This window comes from Pygoscelis adeliae, unplaced genomic scaffold (assembly GCF_000699105.1).
Source record: "Pygoscelis adeliae isolate BGI_AS28 unplaced genomic scaffold, ASM69910v1 Scaffold106, whole genome shotgun sequence".
NCBI classification, from domain to species: domain Eukaryota; kingdom Metazoa; phylum Chordata; class Aves; order Sphenisciformes; family Spheniscidae; genus Pygoscelis; species Pygoscelis adeliae.
This window is the reverse complement of record NW_008824939.1, coordinates 2,815,444-2,828,323: the sequence shown is the minus strand read 5'-3', so window position 1 is coordinate 2,828,323 and position 12,880 is coordinate 2,815,444. Positions and strand designations below refer to the sequence as shown.

At 37.4% G+C, this 12,880-nt stretch overlaps 1 protein-coding gene across 1 annotated transcript in view; it reads left to right on the top strand.

The window, feature by feature from the left end:
* Nucleotides 1–7,327: 7,327 nt before the first annotated feature.
* Nucleotides 7,328–12,880, top strand: part of SCN1A (sodium channel, voltage-gated, type I, alpha subunit) — a 74,535-nt gene continuing 68,982 nt past the window's right edge. Inside the window, 1 exon segment of the mRNA XM_009325401.1 lies at nt 7,328–7,594. Coding sequence (XP_009323676.1) covers nt 7,328–7,594 — 267 coding nt within the window.

Below are 12,880 nucleotides of genomic sequence, written 5' to 3'. Positions count from 1 at the left end.
TCAGCTGACTCTTCTCAAGTGCATTTATTAGATATAATAGAGAAATAGCTCTAGGAGCAGGGATCAGAAGCCATGATTGCCTTCCCAAATGAAGGCTTACCATTAAGATGCCAGGTCCATGTTTTCTTATGGGCTTTCTTTCTATCCCATTAATCTTGATTTCATTCCTGCATAGTGATGGCAGAGCACTGCAAAGAGAGATCAGATGGTCTGTTGCCCGTGGTAGTGTAAGAATTTTGCTGATTGATGGAAAATGTGGCTTTGAATTCCCTGGAGCTGATGAGGGATTTTAACATAGATACTCATGTAATGAGATGTAAGCTAAGCAATTATACAACAGCATGGATATCATAGACATATTTCCTATCTCTGTCTGTTCTGCTTTCTGGCTGTCGGGCAGCCCAGACTGGGTCACTAAACTGCCTTCTTAAATCACATAGCTACCCATGGCTGTTTGCAGCTCTGTGGCAAACTAAATAGTCATCCTGTCCCCTCATCACTCCCCTTCTGTGACCTTTCGTTGTGCCAATAACCTTGCTTGTGTATCAGCTTAGGTAATGGAAATATCTAGCTGCAAAGCATAGGCTTTCAGTTGAGGTAGTATATAGTATTTGATTGCTTCCAACATTTCAGATAATTCATCTATAGCTCGGTGCATATGTATGTGCCCTATTCTGACGTCTGCAGTATTAATTTTACCTGCCCTTTATTTAAAATTAATATGCATTAAATAAATATAGTTAGCCAAGTCCAAGTAATCTAATGCAAGCAAGTCCTTGTGCCCAGATCTGGATTATCCATGCCGAGAGGGAACATCAAGAAGATGGTGAAAAAAGATATGGGAGAATACTATTATTAGTCTGGTAACATGCATGTTTCCTTTATAAAGCTGTCCATGAGAGTTAAATTCAATTTTATATATGAGCTACAGGGAGTCATAAAAAGTTGCATAGTCCCAATATTCTAATCCGATTTCTGTCCTTCTGCCAAGTGTGTTGCTTTGGATATCCTACCTATCTTTGCTACCTGTAGTAGCCCTAAAATAGAGAAAACAGGCCAGATACAGGCTCGGTTCTGTGAAGAAAGGAAGAGAGGTTTCTCCTTAGCTAAGGCCTTACATACAAAACTGCAGTAGTTGGCCATACCTTCCTTCCTCTCCTCCCACAAATCCACACTTTGAGGAAGGTAATTTATATTTATTCTGTATTCTGAAGACAAGAATCACAATGAGTAGTTGATGAATCAAAAATAATGAGAAACGGTGTCAATAAACAATGAGAAGTAATATAACATAGAGATTTGGGCCCTGTGAGTTTACACATAGATTCACTGATTCATCTTTATTTTGTAGTAGCTGTGGTCTGTTAGTTGTGCCTTGAACCAGCCAGGTGATGTTCCCTGTGCATATCACTGATAACATCGCTAATACCTAGTTAGTCTCTTTATAAAAATGAAGTTACCAATGTTACATCATTGCATCTAGAGCACTTCAAAATATTAATGCTACTGTTTACTACTCTGATGCTTTTTCAAAATAGTAAGTTGCATGATTTTTAATAGAACTGATTTGTTAGTTTATGCCAAAAGCAAAAACATAATGTATGTCACAGGGCAAGGGCAAAGTGAAGGGCAAAGATTAAATTCTGTTTACTCTAGCAGAATTCTCTTGCCCGAGTTTTCCCTTAGCAATCAGTTTCACAGTGCTGGAAAGTACAAGGAAAGAGCAGTCTGTATAGGCATTTAAGGGTGCCTTCCTGAAATTCAAAGGGAGATTAACCAGGCAGTGAAAACAGTCCGGTTTAGTTTGCTAATTTCTTAGTATTTGATTCAATTTAGTGTCATTTTTATTTTCTATTAGTGGTGAGAGATTACTTATTTCTTACATCACCGGGTGTAACAAATTGCACTTTATGATGTATATGATGAGGAGACCTGTGAGTCATTAATTCTGCAAGTAGTAGTGCAAAAGAATGTGCAGTGTATTTGTTGAAAGATTCATGCACATTCCCTTTTGCACTCATCTTTCCATGTCATCTTGGATGCACATTCACATCCAGCAAACCAGAGCTGCACTATCTCAGATTGCATCATGTAGCAGTGTACAAATCTAGTCTCAATGGCCTTTCACCAAATTGAGAAATTGGAGAATACAAAAGAAGTGGGGTGGGGGAGGCATAAGTATTAATTCACCACTACTTCCACGGTATGCAAAGTTTTACCTACAAAAGACCATAAATTATTCTCTAGAGCATATTCTCTAGTTCATGTCTGTCACATATTTATCTGTGTGTGACATGACTAGGCCAACAGAAGAGCAAAAATACCATTCTGGTCTATTCACCATGTCTGTACGTTAGAAACATGTTCACGTCACTCAGCACCTGCAGTGTTAACCATAGAAGAAAATGAACATCTATGTAGTATGTTCTAGAAAACATGGCACATGGCACATTGCTATATGGTAAATTGAGAAGCTATAGCTGTGCTAATTATGTAAAATTAAATGCTGGCTAATATTAAAAGTTACAATGCTGAGAATCTTGGCACCTGAAGGATGGAGGGAGAGGCTGGAAAAAGATTGTTTTTTAGAGATCAGGTTTGATTTCAGCATTCGGATATAAAGGTGATCATGGAAGACTTTAGATAGGTGTTTATGCGGGTGAAAGTATAAAGCTGAACCAGAGCTGTTGTCCCACAAGCATTGTTGGAACTGGTCTGTTATGATCAAATTTCTAGCACATAGGGTCTAATGGAACTTCAACATCTCAACATTCGTTATATTCTGTGGCAAATGGAAGCTAAATTGTAATTCATGGGTGTTGCCACAGAAGATCAAACATCAAAGCATGTTGCAGTTTTAGATTTAAGCATATAGATAATATAAAGAAATTAGCTTGCTAAAGTTTTGGTATTTGCAGTACTGTAGTTCTACATGTATGCTAAGGTGCTCCTGACCAAACTCTCCAGAAACTCTTGTCACTATTTGTTATGAAGGCACGAAGAACATGAAAGCTAACAATAAACCAGATGCTTGTCAGGTTAGGAAATGACCTTCTTGTTCAAACCTGTCTCTTTTTCAGAGTTCTGTATCATCTAATTGACTTCTTCAAAGGCTAGTGTGCAGCTGGTTTGGAATCACTGTTAGACAAGGCACCATCTCTCCATCTATTTGCCAACATGTCCCTTTATTCTGCCTAGAAAATTTATTTAGGTGAAATTTGAAGACTAGAAATTTGCAGAAACTCTGTGGATATTTGACAGCTCGAGTTATTCTCTAAATATGTGTAGATCTACCACTACACAAGGCGTACAGTAGATCACATCTATCGGGGAAGTGCTGAACCAATTGCATGTATATTGCCCAGATGGTCAGTGCGCGCATAGCTCATCCAGTGTAGTTCTGGATGCTTCAGACTTAATATGCATGGGCAGATCAACTGTGCATTGTGCAATTACACAGATGCAGCTGAATAACTTCAGACTTTTTCTGCGTGTGGTTTACAGATGGTCCATGCACACAGAGTATACTGAGTGTGCTCTGGAATTATCTGGCTTACAACAATGTATACTACAAGGTATATATGAATATATTTTGCCTGGGAAATCTCAGAAGAAACAGAATGATTCTATTCTCAAATGTTCTGACTACCTTATTTTCCAAAATTTGAAACATTTTGTCATTCAAACACAATTGGAGATGAAGAAGGAAAAAAAATCTCATTCACTCTAGAAGGAGAGTAGGAAATAACGTAGTAAGAAATCTATATTTTGTGTATTCTTATATTCTTTCCTCTGTTGAATTTCCAGTGCTATGTTAAAGAAAAAAAAGAAGTCAATTTGGATCGTGTAAGCAATCTGTAGTTATTCAATTAATATTTAATAAATCACTTGATAGAAATCAGAAGGATATCAGTTGATTAACTGGCCTGGTATCAATTGTTATCCAGCCCCTACACAGATAAGTGAGAATAAATTCATCGACTGTAATAAAGGAAATACAAACCTTTCAGTTAACCACTGTGATATGACAGATGAAAGTAATTTGGGATTAAGAACATATTGAATTCTGTATGTATTTAATATTGACTTTTAAATTTGTAGAAGACTTCTATTTGCAATTCTGAAGACTCTTATAATCATGGAAATGCATGAATAAAAGGAAAATGTATCTGGAATATCATCCTCTAATCTGTTAAGTAGGGGATAAAAAGTATTTAATCTCCATAAAGTCTCCTGAAATATTTTGTTAAGTACAGCCTACATAGATTTATATACATCTAAAGGTGTATATATGGCTAGCTCCATGTACATTTGACAGACCTGAGAACATTCTAGGACTGATTATAGAAAAATAATGTAATGTTCCTTTCTCCAGAACAAATACAGGTATTAGAAAAGCCCACGGCATTTGTTGTTTTTAAACTCAGTATGTAAACACAGTAGCTGAATCAAATGTTTTTGTAATGTAACTAATGGCTATGAAGCAGCTTGTTTCTGTGCACCGGCAGGCAAATCCTGCAGGCTTACCTCCTTGTTGTGCACGCCAGTTCAGGACACTCAGCTGAACTAAAAGATGATCCTGACAGAGCACCATAGGGTTTCAGAGCTCATCTTTGCTGACTGCTCGCTGGCTGTCCATTTCCTTCCTCTTCAAAACATGAGATTGCCCTTGCTACTGTCCAGCACCTCTCTCCCACTGTGCTTGTTTGGCTTGCTGTGCCCTCGCTGGCCACCATGGCAGGGAACACCGAGTGCCGTGTACAGTGGGGTTTTTGGACAATGACGAGAATTTTCAAAGGAAAAATGTCAAAGGGGAAAACCAACCTCCTGGGTCTCACGGGGAGGAGGAGAGGGAAAGGCAGACATGGCTGTGTAGCCTCATTTGCTGGTGCCCATGGGGATTACACCTATGCTGAGAGGGAGAGGAGAGGAGAGGAGAGGAGAGGAGAGGAGAGGCCTTCATCCCTTCCTTTGTCAAATAAGCTGAGCAGAAAAGAAAGCCTGCCTCTCTCTCTTGAGTATCTGCATCTCCCTGAAGCCCACAGAGCAAGTAGTATCCACCTACAGCTGTGGCTCCCATAATATTTGAATAGTGGTTTAGTATGAGATCTGTTTCCCAAATTATGGTGCCACTTACGGGGCTCAGTTTGGGGATCAGCAAGGACAGTGGTGTGCCTAGTAGCTTTTTCTCTTTCTTTCCCACTATCCGCAAGGTGTGATTGAACATTAAGAAATAATGTCAGTGTGTACAAACTGTGAGTTTATAACCCTTCAGTAGTTAAGAGACTGAAGAGTCAATTCCCAGAAGTAAACAGAACCACAAAATGGGGAGCTGGGGGATATCTGGAGAATGCTCTCTGTGTGGAGGAAGAGAAGATTTTAAATCCTTGTTGCCTGAGGTACACTTTCTTATATCCTTTTTTCCCCTAATGGAGAGAGAACAGGATGGTTCCGATTCCTTTCAGGATTAGAAAGAAGGGGAAAGCTTTAGGGAATTGTTTTTGGCATGAGTCTGCAGTCTGCATGGGTCAAAACGTTGTGTTTTGGTAGGAGATTAGCTCCCTTTAATTTTTTACAGTGACAAATCTGCCACCTCGATTCTTTAGAAACCATTCCTCTGATTGTGGGTGATGATTCCATGCATCCAGGTGAAATATGTTTTTTTTATTTTTCTGAGAAATCAAGAAAATTGGGGTTATAGAGCCCATAAGCACTTTGACCCCTCTTTCTTATTTTATCCACTATATACCATGACTTAATACATATGTGTAATTAAGATGTTTGTGCTCACCCTGGTATTAATGATGTAGAGGATTTGGGGTTTATTACTGAATGTATTTTAGTGACCTTCTATTTAATTTCCCAAGTATGTTTTTAATTTCTCAGGTATGTTTTTCTTTCTTCTCCCTTTATTTCTCATCTAATTTCTTATTCTCCTTATTGACTTTTCCTTAACAGAAAGTTTAACCCTATCTATATTTACTTCCCTTCCTACTCATTTCTCAGTATTCTCTTCCTCTATCTACTTTTCTATTTTCCTTTGTTTTAATCTCTGCATTTTTATACTGCTAATCTTCCAGTCTTCCTATTTTTTTTCTTTTCACATTCTTCACTTTCTCCTCTAATTCTTTCTACATTCATTTATGGTCTCCTCTTGTTTCCATTTTTTGCTCTACTTTCCTCATCTTTTTCAGCTTCTTTCCATAATTCCTGGTTTTGTTTGTCACCTTTTCATTTGTTTTAATATGTTGCCCCCCGACCACCTCTTGTATTCTTACTTGTCTGTCATTCCATATCTCCAGCTTATTTCAATGAGTACTGACCTGCATTGACCTTGAAGTCTCCTGAAAGGCTGACTGATTATTTCACAAGGACCCCAGCAATGGGTGGAGACTGCAAATACCTCTTTACATTCAGGAATGAGGGATATATGCGCCATTGTGTGCCCAAATACACATTTCATCTGTATGTCTGATGTCATCAGAAAATTATTGAGCAGCATGAAAGACACCAGAGCCATCATTTTAACAGGACTTCTTCCCCACTCCCACACCCCACTCCACCCCCCCGCAATCAGGTTTATTTTCTCAGTTGCAAGATATAAATAAAAATGTATATTAGAATACTTCCAGAATTATCCAGTTACAGCTATTGAATAAAGAACCAGATATATAGTAACAGTTAAATTGAAATTAAAATAGGCAATTGTTCTTCTTATTATCTAGAATAACTGCCCATACAAAAACTTACTTGGAACCACTACTTTACTACCTCATAATATGCAGAGTTGATTTTCATTTAACAGAAATTCTGACTCTACAGTGCTTGTTTTCCGATAGTCTTGCTGAACTCAGTGGAAATTTCTGCATTAGGTCTGATGAACTGTGCTATTTATAGTTACCAATATAACCCAGATTGATTCCAGAGGAATCAATGAGGTGATTTTAAGATAATTAGAGTTACGAAGAAAGAATGTATCTGATTGTTCTTAAGTATTGTGCTTTTGCTTATTTGGAGTAAAAGACCATTATAGTCCTAGAGTTGAGAAATTATTGCGGTTTATATAACTAGCATAAGAACCATGCAAGTGCCTCTTACGAAGGTCAAATCACCAACTAAACTGCTTATTTTATTTTTCTTTACATAATTTTCAATATTGTGTATTTGAAAATTCCAACATAGCATAAACAAAAGCATTTACAAATAAATGTTGTATCTTTCTTACTTGGTGATTTTAACATGTTTGTCTGAATTTTATTTTCTGCTTTCTTTTAGTATTTTCCTATGCAGAAGAATAAATGGTAATTAAAATGTGCAGGATGAAAAGATGGAGCAGTCAGTGCTTGTACCACCAGGACCAGACAGCTTCCAGTACTTCACTAGAGAGTCTCTTGCAGCTATTGAACAACGCATTGCTGCAGAAAAGGCTAAGAATTCTAAACAAGATCGTAAAGACAACGATGATGAAAATGGGCCAAAGCCAAACAGTGATTTGGAGGCAGGGAAAACACTTCCGTTTATATACGGCGACATACCTCCAGGAATGGTGTCTGAGCCCTTGGAAGACATGGACCCATATTACATCAATAAAAAAGTGAGTCTAATATCAATCCTGTTCGTATGCCAGCATTTGGAGTCCTTTATCATGTTCATTTCATTTCCGTGCAGTGGGTAATATAGATTGTTACTTCAGTCTGTTAATTGGCAACCATGTAGGAAAATGTCATTCTAATAATGTGGAAACAGTTGAGCATTGCTAAAAGGACTAGGTATACAATAAGAGCAGAAAATGTTTGATGCCAGTGATACATATACATGCCATCTTCCAGAAAGTTGATAAATAAATAGTTAATATCTTCTAGTTATAAAAAGTTGATTTAGCTAACGTTTTTTGTTAGAGCATATTTACCCTCGTGTGCTCTTGGCACACTGGTCCTCCTGCTTTACATAAGGAGGAATTTTGCAATAATATTATTTTTAACATTAAATTAATCAAACTGGCAATAAAAGTAACATTATGCCTGATTGTAAAATACGGTTGTACAATGGATGTAGCAGGGTATAAACAAATAGTGTGAAAATCTAGGTTTCTATTCACTGCTCTCTAAATCCTTAGCAAAGTGCCCACTGTCCTCTATGGTACAGGACAGAATCCATCATCCTTAATGGTTACTAACCTTTCATCTTCTTTTTCTTTTAATTTACACCAAAATTTATTCCTTTTATATAATTGAATTTATAACAAAGGAACATTTGTATCACAGCTAAAACATAGTATGTTGTCTTTTATTATAAGCAATATATAATACCTATACAAATGTGTGTATACGTAATAGGTGACATACTTTGCAAACTTTAAAAAAGTGACAATATATTGAAACTGAGTACGCCAACACACCACACTTTCTCTAAGGTTCTTCAGATTTAAAACTGACAGCATGAACCAATGCATAGCACACTTTGTTCAGAGAAATCCGCTTTGGCAGCAAAATCTTAGGAAATTTATGGAATCAATAGGGGAACACATGGATAAGCAGAAAATATCGTAAAGAGAGTGTAAAGCTGATTTTAAATTTTCTGGTGGAACTGGCCTTGAACAGCTCTGGAATACTTTCAGGATAATTCTGTTGCACAGCCCATATAAAGCAGAAAAGGTTCACGGTTTATAGTGATAGCTAGCTTGGATGTTACTTTAATTATTAGATACTGTGATTATGAAAACTCTATAAATATCAAGACAGGAGTTATTTTGATTTTCACAAAGTGCTGTGTTCTAAGTCTCTTTTAGCTTGCTAGATTTCATGTGATTATGAGTCCTGTTTTGGCAAGAGAGAAAATACTATGTGAAAGAACAATATTTTTATCTTTATTATTTGATGCCTCTGAAAGAGCCTTTATCTGCCATTCATGGTGTATGAAGATTTATCTTTAAATCACAGTTTGACTTTTACAAAGATAAAAGATGCGTTTCTATAAAAGCAGGCCTTGTACTAATTGTGTCTGTTTATCATACAAAATCACATGTAATTATATCCCTACGTGCCCACAGCTCATCCTGAACCTTTATAGTCAAATCAGCCGTACAGTGAAAACAGATACATGCTAGGTATAACCTTCAGGTATGCTTCTAGAGCCCTTAGAAATGGAAGAACCTTTCAGTCCCTTCACAGACGGAGCTGAAAACTTACTGCATCTGCCAGGTCTGATGATAAAGTTGCAAGAAATGGAGGGAAACCAGCTGAACATATTCAGCCAAGCTTCTGTACTATTTGAAAGGAAGAATCTTTTTATTTGCACACTAAATAACTTCTACGGGCGAGTCACATACCTGCTGGGATTCTCTTCTTTCTTAGACTTCTTCTAAGTCTACATATCCTCTCTATGCACGTGCTTTAATCTTCTACAGGACAGGAACAGAAACAGCCCTGTCAGTCAAAGACAAGACAAAAATTTCTCATCCACTACAATTCACTCTGTTTTTTCTTCCTTCCATAGGAGGAAAATAGACTTTCCAAACAGAAATCCAACATCTATTTAAATTTTACATCAGTAATTTGATTTTAAAATATCTAATTTCTAGATTTTCTTATCTAGCTGTATGTGAATTCTGGAAGGACTTTTATCCTGTTTCACTTGTCTTTTGAGAGTATTGTAGCAGTTGATGCTCCTGCAACTCTCAGAAGGAGGAATAGTTTGAGAAAAGCCTGAAGCGGAAGTGAGCATCCCCAGGAAGACATGAAGGACTCTTAATGCTCAATGCATTTACCTCTGTACCGTAAACATTTCAGCTTTCTCTTTATCCCTCTCTGAATTCCACCTTGTAAAGCCAAGGAGTCAATCAGCACACGCTATCCCAGTGTAACAGTCTGACAACTGCTGCACGATGGTTAGAGATTTTATATTTCTACCTGGGGAAGCATCTATCTGAAATTATATGTATCTAATGAAAAACACTAGAATGAAGGAAAATACTTATTTTCAAGAAAGGGTTAGGACAAGTGTATGGATTGCCAGATGCCACTGTTGCTTCAGACCTCTATTAAGATCTCTACATAAACTATACCTGATTTTCTGACAGAAAGTTTGGCTTCCAAACTTTCAAACAGGGAATAGAAATGGTTACCTACAGCACTGATCAAATGATGCTAATGAACATGGTCACAGTGTTTATTCAGGAAACCTGTACAAGAATTTTAGGAATATCTTTTTTATTCCAAATTTGGGTCATGAGTGAAATCATCCATCATTTGCCTCATATGCAAGTATTGCATCCCACTTGCTAAGGGTTTTTTTCCTATTTTTGTAGCAAGATTGAACAAGTTCACTGTATTTTTGCATGCACTGAATGTTGAAACATCATCTAGAGTGTTTTACATTTCATCTTTGGGACTTTTTTCTAAGCAATATGATTGTGCATGCCATGATTTGATACAGTTTAATACAGAATAAGGCAGGAATAAATAAATGTGTTGAGCTGGTGTGAGAGCCTTAATTTGTGCATAAGGTAGCCCTGAGATGAAAAGTTAAAAATGGGAAAACCTGTTAAGAGAAACAAAAACAGATAGGTGTGCTAGTTTTATGGTTTTGTAACTGTGCTTCTACACAAAACCTACAACCAAAGAGGACATATCCATGCCCAATATTAATCTGAAGTTGAAAGGAAAAGGAAAAAATTGACAACCACTGTTTGACAACAGAACAGTCCATTATAGCAAATTTACACACCTGAGAGTATTGCTGATTTACACTGTATCACAGATAACCTGAATGCCAGCAACTGTACCCTTGGAACATAATTATTTTATTATAATATAATACAATACCTGTTCTTATATTCTTATGATTTTATTATAATGAAATGCTGCTGACTGTGGTGGTCAATAATGCTGGTCTTTAGAACTGTGAAGTTTAGCATCCTAAATGGTTGCAATGGTCTTTTTTTTTTTTAATCCAAAATTGAGTAAAAATGCACTTGGACTTTACCCATTTTTTGCATTCCACTTCTGTGTAAGAGCAAATCTGTGTGTTCCCAGTATGTATTAGTGACTGCCTATTCATGCTCAAGCTGCCATCACAAAGGATCAAGGAGGTTCACATCACTGTCTATAGAGAAAGGATCAGCTGGAACCTCCTAAGATCCTGATCTGCAGGCATGCATCAAAATCTGGTCCACTCGGTTTCATACTTTAAGGGCTGGCTATTTTCTCTTGAACCTAGGCTGCTACATTAAAGAGGAGGGGAAGAATAAATGGAACTAAATGGGTCTTACTTCACTTTCTTCCTGCTATAATATAGATATAACATTGCTGATTGCCGCTCCATGCTGTGCCTCTTGCCAGAAGGTTGTTGACCGATGTCTGTCAGAAAAGGTGCCTCCTTTTGTCCCGGCATTTGGTAATATCAGTCCCTAATCTGATCAAACCACTAGCTCCTGGGATTCCCAGACTTGTCTTGGGTTGCAGAAACAAAAAGATTCTGTAAAATTGCTTTACTTAATTTCATTACATCCAAAAAGGTGAATGCACTAGTAATTTTAGATATTTTTTGATAGTTGTAAGTGAAAGAATTTTTAAGTGAAACGTTCTAGGAAAACAAAAAGTTAAGGTCTTGCCAGAAAACATGGTTTCAAAAGATAACCACAAAACCAAGAAATGCCAACTTCTAATATGCCACAAGTCTCTTGTTCTAGCTGCCCCTGGGGCTTTTCCTGAGAAGGAAAAGGACCCAGCTCAACAATATGTCACCTCTTGCCTTTCAGAAGGTCCTATGAGGTTTTAGATGGTGTTTAACTGTAGGAAGTGGAAATGCAATGGAGTAGCAGTCAGCCTGCTAAATGTAGCCTTCCAGAAACTACATTTAAAGCTAACTGGGAGGAAGGAGAGGAGAAATAAGGTTTTGGGAACTATTTATCCCAAGAGGCTCTCGGAGACCGTATCTTTGGTTGGTGTGGACTCTTCCTCCCTCTTAGCTGCATCTTCTCAAAATACTCCTCCTCTTTTGCCCTGCTAAGAATGCAGTTTCTGGGTTTATATCAAATATGGCAGAAGTTACAGAACTGGGATCCAGGTTACAGATGCAAAAGCGGTAAATCAGGGACTTCTTTTTAGGGATTTCTTTGAATTTATATTCATGCTCGAATACTTTGAGTGTGAGCAGGTTTCCTGCCTTTATAAAATGATTAAAGCACTTTATAAAACCTAAGAACTGAAAAGTATACATAATCCTTCATATACAAACATTAATCCTACAATTTGTTTAGAATTTATTTAGCTTTTCTCAGTGTATGTCTACTTTGTCCTGACAGCTTTGGGTACAATACTTCATGTTCATCCACACTGCCCACACATTGGCTTGCATCTGGGTTGAGACTGGAGTGAGATATAGCAGGCTTACCAGGGAGGGAAGCTGACACAGGGATTGGATATCAGCTGTTATCTGTATTTTTTAATGAAAGTTCTTCTTCAGACATAAGATACAATTTTATTTCATGTTTAAGGCTAGAAGTCAGAGGACCAACAAAGTCATTCTGAAGGCTCCAGTCACAAAGATGCTTTCAGTGAAAAATTAAAACTGAGGTAGGGAATTTATGTCTTGTTGGTTCTGCTTATGCAGGGCAGCAGAAAGTAGAACAGCTAAAATAGCAGCAGCTTCCAACTGAAACTGGAACTGTGCCAGCATGCTGTTATTTTCCATAAGGCACGTTAGAAAAGAGATGTATGTTTAATACACTTGTGTTCAAAGATTTTTAAAAAAATGTAGGTTGACTAAACGTAGGTGGTGTAGTCTTAGATACAAAATTAGTAGGGAGTGTGATTTTTAATGTGTTTTGTCAACTACCTCATAGCTACAGAAGCCGAGAGGGCGAGCTGGAGGCTTCTGA